General features: G+C 38.2%; 2 protein-coding genes across 2 annotated transcripts; both read left to right on the top strand.

The window, feature by feature from the left end:
* The first annotated feature begins 325 nt into the window (after positions 1-325).
* On the top strand, positions 326-2,141 carry gjb1a (gap junction protein beta 1a). Its single transcript, XM_079814289.1, has 2 exons — positions 326-368; positions 1,292-2,141. Exons 1-2 carry the CDS (start codon positions 341-343, stop codon positions 2,026-2,028), a joined length of 765 nt encoding a protein of 254 aa, XP_079670415.1. The 5' UTR covers positions 326-340; the 3' UTR covers positions 2,029-2,141.
* A 5,056-nt stretch (positions 2,142-7,197) lies between these two features.
* On the top strand, positions 7,198-12,839 carry gja2 (gap junction protein, alpha 2). The gene is made up of 2 exons (XM_079814465.1): positions 7,198-7,368; positions 10,273-12,839. Exon 2 carries the CDS (start codon positions 10,290-10,292, stop codon positions 11,346-11,348), a length of 1,059 nt encoding a protein of 352 aa, XP_079670591.1. The 5' UTR covers positions 7,198-7,368; positions 10,273-10,289; the 3' UTR covers positions 11,349-12,839.
* Positions 12,840-16,405: the final 3,566 nt, after the last annotated feature.

Here is a 16,405-nt window from a genome sequence, read left to right as displayed (position 1 = left end):
GCATGTAGGCTAATATTAATATATAATATACAACTGAGGCAGAAAGGCAAAAGTACAAGATGGAAGAGACTCGGTGACCCATATCACACAAACACACACATCAAAGCGCACACTCTTGTTCTGTGACTGAACCCACGCTTTCATTGTGTGATGGGAGAATGACATTGGCAGTGAGTTCGCCGGTCACATGGGTGGCTGTTCCTTCATAAATGGTGGCTGCAAGCCGGAGACACTCCATCTGACAGAAGTACACACATACAGACACAGGCATACACACACACATACACACTCACACCGGAGACACGGCGGGTCTCAGAACCCCTCTGCACGGGCTTTGCCCATGCCACTAACACCACCTGCGGAGTCTGGTAATGCTGAATACTGCATAAATCTCTTTCTCTCATTCAGTTTCTCTGTCTGTCAGAACATGGGTGGTCTGCTGCTGTTTTCTTCTGACGATAGTTGTATTTTCTCCTTGTACTTGCTTTTTAGGTAGTATATATAGTCATGAAAAATCACTTTATGCAAGTAACAGCCTATACAGGACATCTAAGTTCATTGTCGGCACTCTGATTGGTCAGAATTGTATTTTTATTCTTGTGTTAATGTTTCAAAAATATATTTGTACATTGAGTCAGGCATGGTCATTATGTGTTACATATTATGACGTCTCATGGTTATTATGTGGTAATAAAAGGGCTAAAATCCAGACTGTGATGTAATAATACAAATATTTAAAATTATATTAAAAAAATGTTTTATTTATTCCCATGAGGTTGGATTTTCATGCAGCAGCCATTAATCTACTGTCGCATGATCCTTCAAAAATCATATGCTGATTTGGTGCTTAAGTAACATTTATGATTGTTATCAATGTTGAAAACAGTTGTGCTGCTTAATCTTTTTGTGGAAACCGTGATGCATTTTTTTCAGCTGAGTATAAAGTTCAAAATAGTATCTTTTATTTGAAATATAAATCTTTTGTAACATTATGGCTTCACTGCCACTTTTGATCAATTTAATGTTTCCTTGCTGAAAAATATTGATTTTATTGAAGAAAAAAAAAAGAACTCTTACTGCCCTCATACTTTTGAACTGTAGTAAATATATTTTTTATTAAAATGAGGCTGATAACAAGCTGATCACTGTTTGATGCGTCCTCTTTTGGGTTGAGAGTAGCTACTGTTCTAACGTGTGTGTGTGTGTGTGTGTGTGTGTGAGAGAGAGAGAGAGAGAGAGAGAGAGAGAGAGACCTGGTTTGCTAACAGTTGAGTTTTTCTCTGTTTTTCAGATCTGGAACCAAAAATGAACTGGGCGTCTTTTTATGCCGTGATCAGCGGCGTGAACCGGCATTCCACCGGCATTGGGCGGATTTGGCTGTCTGTCCTCTTCATTTTCCGGATCCTGGTTCTGGTGGTGGCGGCTGAAAGCGTGTGGGGCGATGAGAAAGCCCATTTCATCTGCAACACCCAGCAGCCTGGCTGCAACAGCGTGTGCTACGACCACTTCTTTCCCATCTCTCATATCCGACTGTGGGCCCTGCAGCTCATCATGGTCTCTACCCCCGCCCTGCTGGTGGCCATGCACATTGCACATCGTCGGCATATCGACAAAAAGTTATATCGCCAAGCTGGCCGCACCAGTCCGAAGGACTTGGAGCAGCTAAAGACTCAAAAGATGAAGATTACCGGCGCCCTTTGGTGGACATACATGATTAGCCTGCTGTTCCGTGTGTTATTCGAAACGGCGTTTATGTATCTCTTCTACATGATTTACCCAGGCTACAAGATGTTCCGGCTGGTAAAGTGTGACTCGTACCCGTGCCCAAACATAGTCGATTGCTTTGTGTCCCGGCCAACAGAGAAAACAGTGTTCACCATATTTATGCTTGCGGTGTCCGGCGTCTGCATCCTGCTCAACATAGCAGAAATCATCTTTCTTGTTGCTAGGGCAACAAGTCGCCATCTCAATAACTCCAAGGACTCAGCAGTGGGAGCCTGGATCTCTCAGAAACTGTTTTCCTTTTAGAAGTGCTCGTCTAGTCACCCTGAAACCTAAATATTTCACTCAAACACTTAATGTTAATGAGGGCTAATAATATCCTCACGTCACTAATGATGTTTTTTTTTTTTATAACTCAATGGCCCGGTTTCACAGACAGGGTTTAGATCGAGCCAGGATTAAGCCATAGTTCAATAAGGGCATAGCTTTTATAAACATGTGCACCTTGAGACAAAACAATGGCACTGACATATTTTAGGATATGTCAGTGCAAGTTGCTTTTAGTTTAGTCTGGGATCTAAACCTTGTCTGTGAAACCAGAGGAATACTTTTTAAAATACATATTACTCCACACATTTTTAGACCAGTGTTTAAATAAATTTACACTGCTGTACAAAAATGTTATAATGTACCTAAAAATACTACAATAAAATAAAATAAAACAAAAAAACTTAATCTTAATTTATTTGTGGTAAAATCTCTTCCTGATGACAAAGATTAGATTTCACACAATATGTATTGCAAGTCAAAAAAAAAAAAAAAAGTGTGTGTGTGTGTGTGTGTGTGTGTTTTGACTGCTAAGCCAAATAAACTCAGTAGTTAGATTCATATAAAATGGAAAAATCCTTATTTTAGCATTTTATTATTGGAATCTGTGAAGGCCAAGGTTTCAAACTTTTAAACAAGCAGAAAAATGCATAGAAAAATACAGTAAAATATTTTATAATTGTAATAATTATAATAATAATAATAATATATGACTGAATGTAACATCACAATTTAATCATATTGGCAGAAAAAATTTTTTTTAGATAGATATTTTCCATAAAATATCTGACACATTTTTAATTTCTTCACTAAGTCCCTTCGCAAGGACATCATCATATTTGGAGGTCCTAACATTAAAATGTTTGAAAACTTAACCCCTGTTAAGACACTTTAATTTTTAGTTAAATGGAATCTGTACACAGACAGTATGCAATACAGGAAGAATGAAGTCTGTTAGAAGATCCATGTGTGTTTGTGTGTGTGTGTGTGTGTGTGTATGTGGCCTGGTAAACCCTACATTATGGAGACACATGTCCCATGAGGAAAACAGCTCATAAATCAGACTAAATTATGTTTTTTTTTTGAAAATGTAAAAATGCAGCATGTTTTCTGTGATGGGTAGGTTTAGGGTAAGGGGATAAAATATACTGTTTGTAAAGTATATCATTATGTCTATGTCCCCATAAAACATGAAACCACAACGTGTGTGAGTGTGTTCATGATTTTCTATCCCGGTGGGGACTTTCAAGCTGAATTATGCACACTGACTCGTGGGGACTCATGTCACCATGGGGACCAAAATTGAGGTCCTCACGGGGAAATAAGCTTATAAATCATACAGAATGAAAATGCCAAAAATAATTTTTTTGAAAATGTAAAAATGCAAACATTTTTGTGTGATGGGTAGGGTTAGTGTAAGGGGATAGACTAGAGTTAGTACAGTATAAAAACCATACGTCTATGGAGAGTCCCCCACAAAGATGGTGAACCAGACTCGCGCGTGTGTGTAGAGGGGTCGAGCATGTCCACCTGTTTCAGGTCATGCTCAATAACCTCAGGACCGATGACAATATGACAAAGAATCTTCAAAACACCCCTCTACTGTATGTGTGTGTGTGTGTGTGTGTGTGTGTGTGTGTATGTGTACCTACTTAACAGAATACTTGGTATATATGCATGTTAACAAATTAACCATATTTTGTGGACAAATTTGTAAAATTTTGTCTGAGCCAAATCTGACAAAACCTCATTTTGATTACATCTTAAACACTTGTTTAGTTAAACAGAATCAGTACACAGACAGTATGCAATAAAGAAAGAATGAAGTGTGTTAGAAGATCCATGTGTTTGTGTGTGTGTGTGTGTGTAGGGGTCAAGCATACCCACCTGTTTCAGGTCATGCTCAAGCATGAGGACATGACAGTCAAACCGCAGGGCCGATGGCAATATATAGGACAAATAACCTTTAAAACACCCCTCTACTATGTGTGTGTGTGTTGTGTGTGTGTGTGTGTGTGTGTGTGTGTGTGTGTGTGTGTGTGTGTGTACCTACTTAACCAGATTATATATGCATGTGTATGTAACAAATTAACCATATTTTGGGTTTGTAAAATTTTGTGTGAGCCAAATCTGACAAAAACTCCTTTTGGGGACTGATTTGTACAAACAGTATAAAAATAAAGTAAATAATGTTTGTTTGTTTTTTTAGTTGTAAAAATGCTTAAGCCTTGTCTGTGAAATCAGGGGATTACTTTTTAAAATATGTAGGCCTACTTAATATAACTCCACACAGTTTTTAGACCAGTGTTTAAATACATTTACACTGCTGTATAACATGTTTGTAGCTAAAAAATACTACAATTAAAGAACATTTAAATTTATTTGTGGTAGAATATCTGCCTGATGACAAAGATTAGATTTTAAACATTGAGATTTATTGTAAAGGACAAAAAACGTGTTTGTAAGAAAAAAAGTCATAAATGGTCTAACTCTAATTCATTCATTAGTTGTAGCCTATTTCGCTATCCTGTAATGGTTTTATACCAGGGGCTATTGGCAAACTTCCATGGAACCAATAAGTCTTTAACTGATTTAAATATAGATATATTTGAATAATCTTAATTGAAAATGCTTAAAAAAAATAAAATAAATAAAGTAAGTTAAAGTTAAAATAACCTCATTTTATTATAGCTTATTTTCTTTTTATTACAACAGAAGTATTAGAGGTAGCCTACAATCAGCTTACATAGGATTGAATATTGTCTTAGACAATCGCGTTCTTGGAGTCAAAAAGGACGAGAACCACTACAGTAGATAGCTAATTCATAATAAAACACAATTTCCTGCAATTAATTTTCCACTTGCATAGATTTGTGCTTCACGGTATTATATAGGTTTATAACTGCTACAAACATCTACACCGTTTTTAGCAATTCAGATTCATTATGACTTTCAGGAATCTTTTCTTGTATGTCAAACGAATGTTTAATAGTCTCTTAATTGCACAAGAAGCCTAATCTTATAACTTTGAGATTTATTTTTGCTTTACTTGTACGTCATTATCTCTAGGGGGCGCTACAGCTCCAAAAGAACAACTCTCGATAGAAACCACAGTGACTGTAATGCTTTATCCACAATTACAAGGTCAGCCTCTCAATATAGCATTTGTCATGTCCTGTTTATGAACATTATGATGATTTTGTTGTTGTTGGATGAATTACTTTATAGGCCTACATTATAAATGGGCAGGACATTTATTTTAATAATAAAAATGCTTATTAGTAATTTGGATTGACCTACATAATTATTTAATAATTATGGTATTATTATTATTTTAAAAGACGCAGTTCATTAGATCGATACCATTTGACTCCATGTAAGCATATCAGTTTATTCCTTTATTCCCAGGATTCCAATTATATACACCGATCAGGCATAACATTATGACCATATCCTAATATTGTGTTGGTCCCCCTTTTGCTGCCAAAACAGCCCTGAACCGTCGAGGCATGGACTCCACTAGACCCCTGAAGGTGTTCTGTGGTATCTGGCACCAAGATGTTAGCAGCAGATCCTTTAAGTCCTGTAAGGTGAGGCCTCCATGGATCGGACTTGTTTGTTCACATCCCACAGATGCTCGATTGGATTGAGAAATGGGGAATTTGGAGACCAAGTCAACACCTCAAATTCGTTGTTGTGGTCCTCAAACCATTCCTGAACCATTTTTGATTTGTGGCAGGGCGCATTATCCTGCTGAAAGAGGCCACAGCCACCAGGGAATACCGTTTCCATGAAAGGGTGTACATGGTCTGCAACAATGCCTATAGGTACGTGTCAAAGTAACATCCACATGGATGGCAGGACCCGAGGTTTCCAAGCAGAACATTGACCAAAGTATCAAACTGCCTCCGGCTTGCCTTCTTCCCATAGTGCATCCAGGTGCTAAGTGTTCCCCAGGTAAGCGATGCACACGCACCCGGCTATCCACATGATGTAAAAGAAAATGTGATTCATCAGACCAGGCCACCTTCTTCCATTGCCCACTGTTGGCGCTTTCGGCGGTGGACAGGGGTGAGCATGAAAACCAGCATTAACTTCTTGAGCAATTTGAGCTACAGTAGCTCGTCTGTTTGATCGGACCACACGGGCCAGCCTTCGATCCCCACGTGCATCAATGAGCCTTGGCCGCCCATGACCCTGTTGCTGGTTCACCACTGTTCCTTTCTTGGACCACTTTTGATAGATACTGACCACTGCAGACCAGGAACACCCCACAAGAGCTGCAGTTTTGGAGATGCTCTGACCCAGTCGTCTAGCCATCACAAATTGGCCCTTGTCAAACTCACTCAAATCCTTACACTTGCCCATTTTTCCTGCTTCTAACACATCAACTTTGAGGACAAAATGTTCACTTGCCACCTAATATATCCCACCCACTAAAAGGTGCTGTGATGAAGAGATAATCAGTGTTATTCACTTCACCTGTCAGTGGTCATAATGTTGTGCCTGATCAGTGTACATCCCTTTTCAGGTAAGAACATCAGCCAATTAGATATATTATTAAAATATTGCATAAACCTGTATATTAAATTGTTTTGAGCCCTGGGTCTTCTGTTACCAGCCAATCCAGATTTTACCTGGGTTTACAGGGAATGTAAAATATCCGTCATCTGTCAGACCACATATCCTACATTCCATACAAACTGAGACACACAGACTTTTTTTTTCTTTCTTGCCGTATAAGTTCTGTTTGGTGCTAAACACACTTTAAAAAGGGAGAAACTAAAATAGAAAGACAATAATATATATATATATATATATATATATATATATATATATATATATATATATATATATATATATATATATATATATATATATATATATATATATATATATATATATATATATATATATATATATATATATATATATATATATATATATATATATATATATATATATATATATATATATATATATATATGTTTCATTTACTGGATTAATGGATCCGCTCAACTGTGAACTCTGCCATTGGTCCTGACAGCTGTCACTCACTAGAAAGGCTCTGAGAAACAAGGCAGGTGGTACACTCTTCAAAATTCTCCCTGGGGATTGTGTTCCCTGCCAAAATTAACCCTAACACACACACACACATATATACAGTGTATGTGTATAGGTCAGTCTTCTCTTACTGTTTGAGCCGGTGCTGGAATACAGAAGAAAGTGTGTTTATGACAGAAGACGAGCAGCACTGCGTATAGACTTATGTTTATTTGTGTGTGAGGGGATCATTCTAACTCTGGACATTTAAGCAAGGTGAGTTTCATGCTATATAACTAAGTTACTTTTACCCACTAACTAAATGGTGATGTTACATTCAGTCATATATTATTATTATTATTCTATGGATTTTTCTGCTTGTTTGAAAGTTTAAAACCTTGGCCTTCACAGATTCCTGTAATAAAATGCTAAAATAAGGATTTTTCCATTTTATATGAAACTAACTGAGTTTATTTAGCTTAGCATGTCGAAACACACACACACACACACACACACACACACACACACACACACACACACACACACACACACACACACACACACACACACACACACACACACACACACACACACACACACACACACACACACACACACACACACACACACACACACACACACACACACACACACACACACACACACACACACACACACACACACACACACACACACACACACACCATGGCAACAGGATCTGTCAGAATGAAAAATCTATTTAATACCTTTCAGATTCAGATTGTTTTCACCTCTAACAGTTTTTGATTGCTTTCATTTAACAGTATGAATCAATCTTTGTCTATATGTAGAGATAATGGCTTAATAATGGTAAAAATGATTGTCAGACCCTTTAGTTTTTGGGAAGCAAAAGGGGTCCTATATTTAGTATTATGACTAATGTGATTAATTCATATATGACTGTGCGTGTATATTTAGTGTGTACTTTTTCTTCAGAGAATTTGAGTGTGTGTGTGTGTGTGTTTCGACTGCTAAGATAAATAAACTCAGCAGTTAATTTCATATAAAATGGAAAAATCCTTATTTTTAGCATTTTATTACTGGAATATGTGAAGGACAATGTTTTAAACTTTCAAAAAAGCAGAACAATTCATAGAATAATATTTAATAATGATAATGAATGTAACATCACCATTTAATTTTGCTTTTTACAGTTTTTTCCAACTGCTTACACACAAAATCTGTTCATGTCACACGATTTTTGAAACCCCTCACTCAAAAGTGCAAAGCAACACAGCAAATCTCCAAAACCATAAGCTATTTCTCAGCCTTTGACTCAGTTTTCAATTGCATAAAACACTTTTTTCAAAACTACACACAATTCTCTACCTAAAACACAAAACAGGAAGTGACTTGCTTTCCTTTTCCAAACACAACCAATCAAAATGCTACACTTATTCATCAGGTCACACACACAATTGTGTTCTTTATTGTATTCTAAAGAAAATATTTTTGGTTTACATATGTATATGGTTTTGTTGTATGCTACTGAATACAACAGTAATGTTTGACCTAATAAGTATTTTTTGTTTCTACATTGCATTGGTGTTTACAGTATACTTGTTACCCCTCTCAGCAGATTACTTTCACTGTAGCATATTGTATTGAAATGTAGATAAAAACCTATGAAAGACCAAAAAGCTTTAGATTTAGAACTTGTCCCCAAAATATGGTTAATTTGTTACGTACACATGCATATATAGTCATCTGGTTAAGTAGGTACACCTTCACACACACACACACACACACACACACACACACACACACACACACACACACACACACACACACACACACACACACACACACACACACACACACACACACACACACACACACACACACACACACACACACACACACACACACACACACACACACACACACACACACACACATATAGTAGAGGGGTGTTTTGAAGGTTCTTTGTCCTATATATTGCCATCGGCCCTGAGGTTTGACTGTAATGTTCTCATGCTTGAGCATGACCTGAAACAGGTGGGTATGCTTGACCCCTACACACACACACACACACACACACACACACACACACACACACGTGGATCTTCTAACGCACTTCATTCTTCCTGTATTGCATAGTGTCTGTGTACAGATTCCGTTTAACTAAACATTAAAGTGTCTTAACAGAGGTTTTCAATTGTTGTTTCTTATCTAATAGGACAAAGAAAATTGTGATTAATCTCATGATTTTTCGACCAGTTTACTGTTTACAGTTTTTTCCAACTGCTTACAGACGTTTTCAAAACCATGTCTCCTTTTTTTCAAAACTCTACACACAATTCCCAAAACTGCACACACAAAATACAAAATTCCTCACATCTCCTTCAAAACGTAACGCTGCATTCAAAACACATGTCAGAATGAAGCTTTTGCATCAAATGGCTAAACTCTTTTTTCATAATAGTACATTTTTTGGATATACCATATAAAATGTTGTGTGATTCAAATCTGACAAAACCTCCTTTTAGGGATTCATTTGTACAAACAGTATAAAAATAAAGTAAATAATGTTTTTTTTTTTAATTGTAAAAGTTTTCTGTTAGGGTTACAATACTAGTCTATGGAATGTCCCCATTTCAATAAGTTAATGTTTGTGTGTATGCGTGTGTGTTTGTGTCAAAGGGATAGTTTGCCAAAGAAATTCTGTCATCATTTACTCATCTTCAAGTTGTTCCAAACCTGTGTGAGTTTCTTTCTTCTGTTGGACACAAAAGAAGATATTTCGAAAGAATGTCGGTAACCAGACAGTTGGCTACCGTCAACTGTCTAGTTACCAAGATTCTTCCATATTACTTCTTTTGTGTTCAACAGAAGAAACTCATACAGGTTTGGAACAACTTGAGGGTGAGTAAATGATGACAGAATTTAAATATTTGGGTGAACTATTCCTGGATCTGTTTTGTCTAAATTCAAAACGCTAAGATATGTCAGAGTATTTTTGAAGGGATGTATTAGACAATATTGACAGAATTATTATTAATCTAAATTATCATTCAAACTAAATACAATATAATTTTCATATCTTTATTGATTATTGGCCATAGTAACCGATTATTGGCTTATCTGTATGAGACTTGAATTGCTATTGACACATCCCAATATATTGGTGTGTTTTTGCAGGTGGGCACGCAACAGTAATGGGGGACTGGAACAGTCTTGGGAAGCTTTTGGAAAATGCCCAGGAACACTCCACGGTGGTGGGCAAAGTCTGGCTCACCGTACTCTTCATCTTCCGTATCTTGGTGCTCGGTGCTGCCGCAGAGAAGGTTTGGGGTGATGAGCAGTCCGGTTTCACCTGTGACACCAAACAACCTGGTTGTCAGAACGTATGTTATGATATAACCTTCCCGATCTCTCACATCCGATTCTGGGTGCTTCAGATCATCTTCGTCTCCACTCCGACACTGATCTACCTGGGCCACATCCTGCACCTGGTGCGCATGGAGCAGAAACAAAAACACAGTGAGGAGAGCGGGGCAGACAAACAGGCACTTTTAAGCTCCAAAGCTGGAAAAGGTCCTATACGTGACGAACAGGGCAAGATCCGCCTGCAGGGAGTCTTGCTACGTACGTATGTCTTCAACATCATCTTCAAAACACTGTTTGAGGTGGGCTTCATTGTGGCACAGTACTTCCTGTATGGATTCGATCTCAAGCCACTGTACACCTGCAACAGGTGGCCCTGCCCTAACACCGTCAACTGCTACATCTCACGACCTACGGAGAAAACCATCTTCATCGTGTTCATGCTGGCTGTGGCCTGTGTCTCTCTGCTGCTCAACCTGGTGGAGATGTATCACCTGGGTTTTACCAAGTGCCGACAGGGTCTCCGTTACCGGCGCTCTCATTCAGTCTGCGACACTGTATCCAAAGCACCCAGTGAGGTGGTTCAGTTTGTGCCAAACTACCCGTATTTTCCACCTCACGCTCCTCCTCCGGCTCCCTTTCCCGTCGAGCCGCACTTCAACCTCTCAGAACCCGATGGAACCTTCCAGCAGCACGGCAGCCGCTCTGTTTGCAAGCAAAACCGCGAGAACATGGCTGTAGAGCGCAGCGGCAAACCTGACGCAGGGGATGTCAAGATCAGTAAAGGGGCAAATTCTGTCCCCGGATCACCCACGAGCCAGCAGCGCAGGCCCAGCCATTCAAGTCGCTACAGCAACAACAAGACCAGGATGGATGACCTTAAAATCTAACCAGAAGGAGACGAGACTCCATCACTGATTTCGGTCGCTCCCGTTCTGAACACACAAGAGATTCCCTCTCTCACTCAATGGCACTGAGCATGATGAGATTCATTTATAAAAGTGTCATTTGTTTGAGTGACATCAGAATCAGGGAGTCTGAATGTAAATCGGTGTGATGCTTTACTTGAATTCATTTTGTGGGAACATTGCAATCACTCGATCATCGATTGAACAGATTGAGCAATGGAATGAGTCATATGGAGCCCATTTCTGCCACATAAGAAAACAAAATCATGCTTTGGTAAATTATAATTGGACATTGAAATTATGGCATACTAAGTAGAGGCATTCCAAATGAAAGTGAACACCTGAAACCCTTCACGAAGGGCCCTTCCACGAGTTCATTAGCGAAGGGTACATGCCATAATCACTTCTAAAAAGTATTTTTATCATTTAAGGTCATGTGACCAAGGGTGGTGAGTCCTCATTAATTGTAAAGCTAGATGGCGGGAGAGTTCGAGTTAACGTATAAATAGAATAATTTATAGAATAAGAAGAATAAGGGGGTTATGCGCAACAAACTTCCGTATTCTATAAAACAGGTCGCATCACTTCCAGTTGTGGTCTTTTGCATGTGCTTCATTAATTAAAAAGCTTTTTTACTCAAGATGCCGTCAAAGGAGAGCAAAACTGATGCCTATTGCATATGCAGCTTGATATCTAAAAGTTCTTTAGTTTTCTTCTTCTCACTAACATTCAGATATTAAAATTTAATAAAACAGCAACAATAAAAAGATAAAAGTCCATAGATATGGTCGTCAGTTCATACTGCTGTTAACATTTTCTCCAACAAGCAACTTTACACACATTTGTCATACATTTCATATGAAGTTTAAATAGGTTTCATAGGCAAGAAATGTGTTTAATAGTAGATACGTTAGGTAAAAGTCTCCAAACAAGAGACTGCACATTTTAAAGTTGAGAGCAGAGAGCAATTTGTGTCGTAATTATGGCTTTTTATGTACATTTGAACATTTTATGTTATAATCGTGATTTATCAAAGCATGATTTTTTTTCTTATGTGGCAGAAATGGTATTCCATAGGTAAAATACTTTCAAATGATTGCTTTACATTTACCAGCAATAAAATACTTAGGAGACTTACGGGTAAAATGTGAATGTCTGAATTATGTGAGGTTTTTTGGAGGGTTGGGGGATTGGACTGACTACCGAGGAAAACTGATTTATTTATATTCTTTCAGTGGCAACACTAATCACATTTTACAAGTCAATAGTTTACAACAGTTACATCAACCAGACTTCAGTTCTGTTTCTTTCCCTAGGCGTTTACAGTGTCTTCAATGTGTTAATGGCCTCTTTTTAGCCAGAGAACCAGCACTGTATGAATGTAGTGTCCACACATTCTCAGCATGTAAACATGATTGATATAAAGCAAAGTTGCTATGTGTGTATTCACTTCTTAAATAAACATTGAAGACTATTCTTAGAGAGCTAAAATGATTGCCCAGAGACACTCTGTATGAGCATGCGTGTCCAGCTTGAAACTTGATACAGGTCTAGCATACGGGAAGGAGCTCCGATTGGCTAAATCTGTCCCATTAGGCAAGAGTAGCTCAAATTCAAGTGGCTCAAATAGTTGCCAAAAGCATTTCAGAATATCCAAAAAGTTTAAGGTGTCACATGGACGGTTATGGATTTGTTATGTTGAGCAGACAGCTAGGCAGCTCACAAGGTTTTGGAGCAGAGCTAGAGAGAAGTAGGGGTGAGCGGGGCACAACCTAACGCGGGGTTAGTTGTAACACACATGGTTTAAAACTTTCCACACATGCCAGCATGACTAAACTTTGTGTATTTAGCCTACTAGTTGCCATATCAAATATATATAGAGAAAAAAATCTTTGGAAGATATCACTGAACATTTATTTAAGCCTATAGCAAAAGTAAATTTCTTACTCAAAGGGTTATTTCACCCAAAAAGGAAAATTAGCCTATGATTTGCTCACCCTCAAGTCATCCTAGGTGTATATGACATTCTTCTTTCAGACGAATACAATCAGAGTTATATTACAAAAGTCCAGGCTAATCCAAGCATTATAATAGCAGTAATAGTTGCTCTGTTTTTGAAGTCCATAAAAAATGCATCTGTCCATCAAATAACGTGCTCCACGCGGCTCCGGGGTGTTAATAAAAGCCTTCTGAAGCGAATCGATGTGTTTGTGTAAGAAAAATATCCATATTTAAAACTTTATAAAAAGTAAAGTTTCGGCCTAGTTGCCATATTAACATTCTTTAGAGAAAAAATTGCGTCAAAATTAAAAAATCTTTGGAAGATATCACTCAACATTTATTTAACCATAGCAAAAGTAAATTTCTTTCTTAAGTTTATTTTTCATCTCTGTTTTTTGCGTTTATGTGATATTATTTTAATCTTGTATCTGTTATTTAACAGTTGAGATAGTTCTTTAACGCTGATCTAACCAGCAGAAGACACGAGCAAGAAACTCATGCAAGAAATTTAACATAAATAGCATACGCCTGCGTGGAGCTAAATGGATTGCCCTACGGAGCAATAAACATGCCGAAGATTGCAAGATATTGCGCTGTGCCTGGTTGTGGAAGAACACAGTCGCTGCATAAGCTTCCTTCGGATTCTAATATTAGGAATGTGTGGTTGAACTTTATTTTTAATGAAGATCCAGCTCACATGGGGTAAGGCATTGCACGTTTGTTCCTTCATTTCACCACGGATTCGTTTGTAAACAAGAGGCTGGATTTGCCGACAGGATGAGATTACATGAATGAATGAAGCAACACACTTATGTGAGTAAAACATTTTTAATATATATATATGTGATAGTATTGCATTGTTACAGATTGTTTGATATATCGAGTGATTATGTGTAAGTGTCTAACTGAACATAACTTACCACGCTGTCACAGGCTGAACTGAAGAATCCTTTATTTGAGGTGTTGTTGGTTCATTGTGCTGTGTGTGTGTGTGTGTGTGTTAGTGATGCACGGTTCGCGGTTATATCCACCGATCCGGCGGGCCAAGTAATAAAAAATAACATTCCAATTAATTACGGGTGGATGAAAGATAAATCATTGTGTTTGTTTGATAAAGACATTTTGCGAGCCCTGTGGGCGAATCATCATTCCGTTTGCCGTTTTCCCACACGCTTTCAAAACAATTCCTTATGTGTACTCACGGGGGAGCAGTGTTGCCAGATTGGGTTCCCGCCCAATTGGGCTGTTTTGAATTTGATTGTGCGGGTAAAAACGAGCTCGGGCGGGTGGACAAAATTTGGGCTGGTTTGGGGTCACTTCGGCGGGTTTCAAACAATTACATTTTATAGTCTAATTGGTTAATAACAAACTCAAGTGTGCTTGTACTCCATAAAATCAGTCATCATGACACACACTGGCCCAGCGTAGAGTCAGCTGGCGCTGGTGTTGACATCGCCGATGAGCGCACTTTCAGCCAATCAGCGATCAGCAGGGAGACACGCTTGCTCATTCATGACAGGTTTTCAGCGCGAAATTGTAGCGAGATATCAAGTGATCTCTATGCCAAAGTGGCATAATATACAGTAAGTTATCTACATTAATGAGTGGGAGAGTGAACCAACTCTCAAAACGTGGATTACACATGTGACTTAAAGACTCTTTATAAATATAAACTCCAAGCACAGCTGAATGACTTGAATTGAAATGGAATATATGACTCCTGTCCATCATAGTGTGCACACTGGCCTGATCAGGACATCTGCACCTTTTAAACCGTCTAGACTGCGCTCTACTCGTCCCAACAGCTGCTGAAAGAGGTTTGAATCAACGATTAATCCATTTTGACTGTGTTAAGTTCTGCGTTATGTTCTGCAAATATGTACTTCACGAAAGACATAACGTTAGTTCTGTCTGAAGTTAAAGGACAACACAAAGATAAACGCATTCTTATTGTTATTTTTTTGCTGTAGAACTATCGTACAGTATATATCAGTGAATGGCACATTTTGGCTGTGGTGTGTGCAGTAGCTAATGTGTGTGTAAGGCCTGCTAATTACGTTGTTTATTCCAATCACTTATATTGGGCTTTTTGCACTTAAATTAGTTTATTCTTACTTTTGACATTTGAAAAAATGATCATCGGTTATTTCGTGAAGATTTTGACAGTTTCCACTTGGACATTTTAGTCATGCATGACTGTATTTGAATGTATTTGCCCTGTTTGATCCGTTTTCCTGGGAATTGTATTTATTTTTATTTTATTTGTCATTATTTTGTTTTAAGGAGATAATGGTGCTAATCAACCTTGATTGACATGGCAATAAAATTATATCACATTATTTTGGCAGTTCAAATTTTGGGCGTTTTTTTAATTGGATTGAGCGGGTTTTAGCGAGCTTTTGGGCTGGAAATCGTCAACCCAATCTGGCAACACCGTAGATCATTATAATATGCAAAGCTTCCAATCCAATCTAGCAATGGGCTTCCAAGTTTTCGGTGCGACACAAGTTCCATGAGAGAGGCTCAAAAACAGGGTAGAAAATAGCCTATTACTTATTCAGTATGATGTTTTTGGATATAAAAACCACGCAAACGTCATAAGTTGACCTCAGACAACAGTATAAAAAAAAAAAAAAAAAAGCAAGTTCATGACCCCTTTAATCGTCTCCCTCTCTACTGCTTTCTGTCTGTTTGAATCGCCGGCGCTCGTTCAGTGAAGTTTGATGCAGACTGCCAGTGTCAGGGCGCGCTTTTACCCATAATGGAAATGCTCGCGTGAATTAGTAACTTTTACAGATGAGGATATAACCTGTAAAATGAACATTTTGCGCTGAGGACGCGCACGCATCTGTCAAAGCTCATGACAGGGTATATTCAACGCTAATGCATTCGCTTGAAGCATACAATTAAGAATTCTCATGTTTTGGTCACTTGGATCATGTACCTTTCCCGCAGCAGCTCACTCTGTTTCCACTCCACTATTTTTCAGATGCAGTTTGTCCATAGAAATGCGTTATTCAAAGCTGTAATTTGACGCG

The sequence above is a fragment of the Gobio gobio genome (assembly GCF_949357685.1).
Source record: "Gobio gobio genome assembly, chromosome: 4".
Taxonomy (NCBI): Eukaryota; Metazoa; Chordata; class Actinopteri; order Cypriniformes; family Gobionidae; genus Gobio; species Gobio gobio.
The sequence above is the reverse complement of the archived record's forward strand: the minus strand, read 5'-3'. Positions and strand labels throughout refer to the sequence as shown.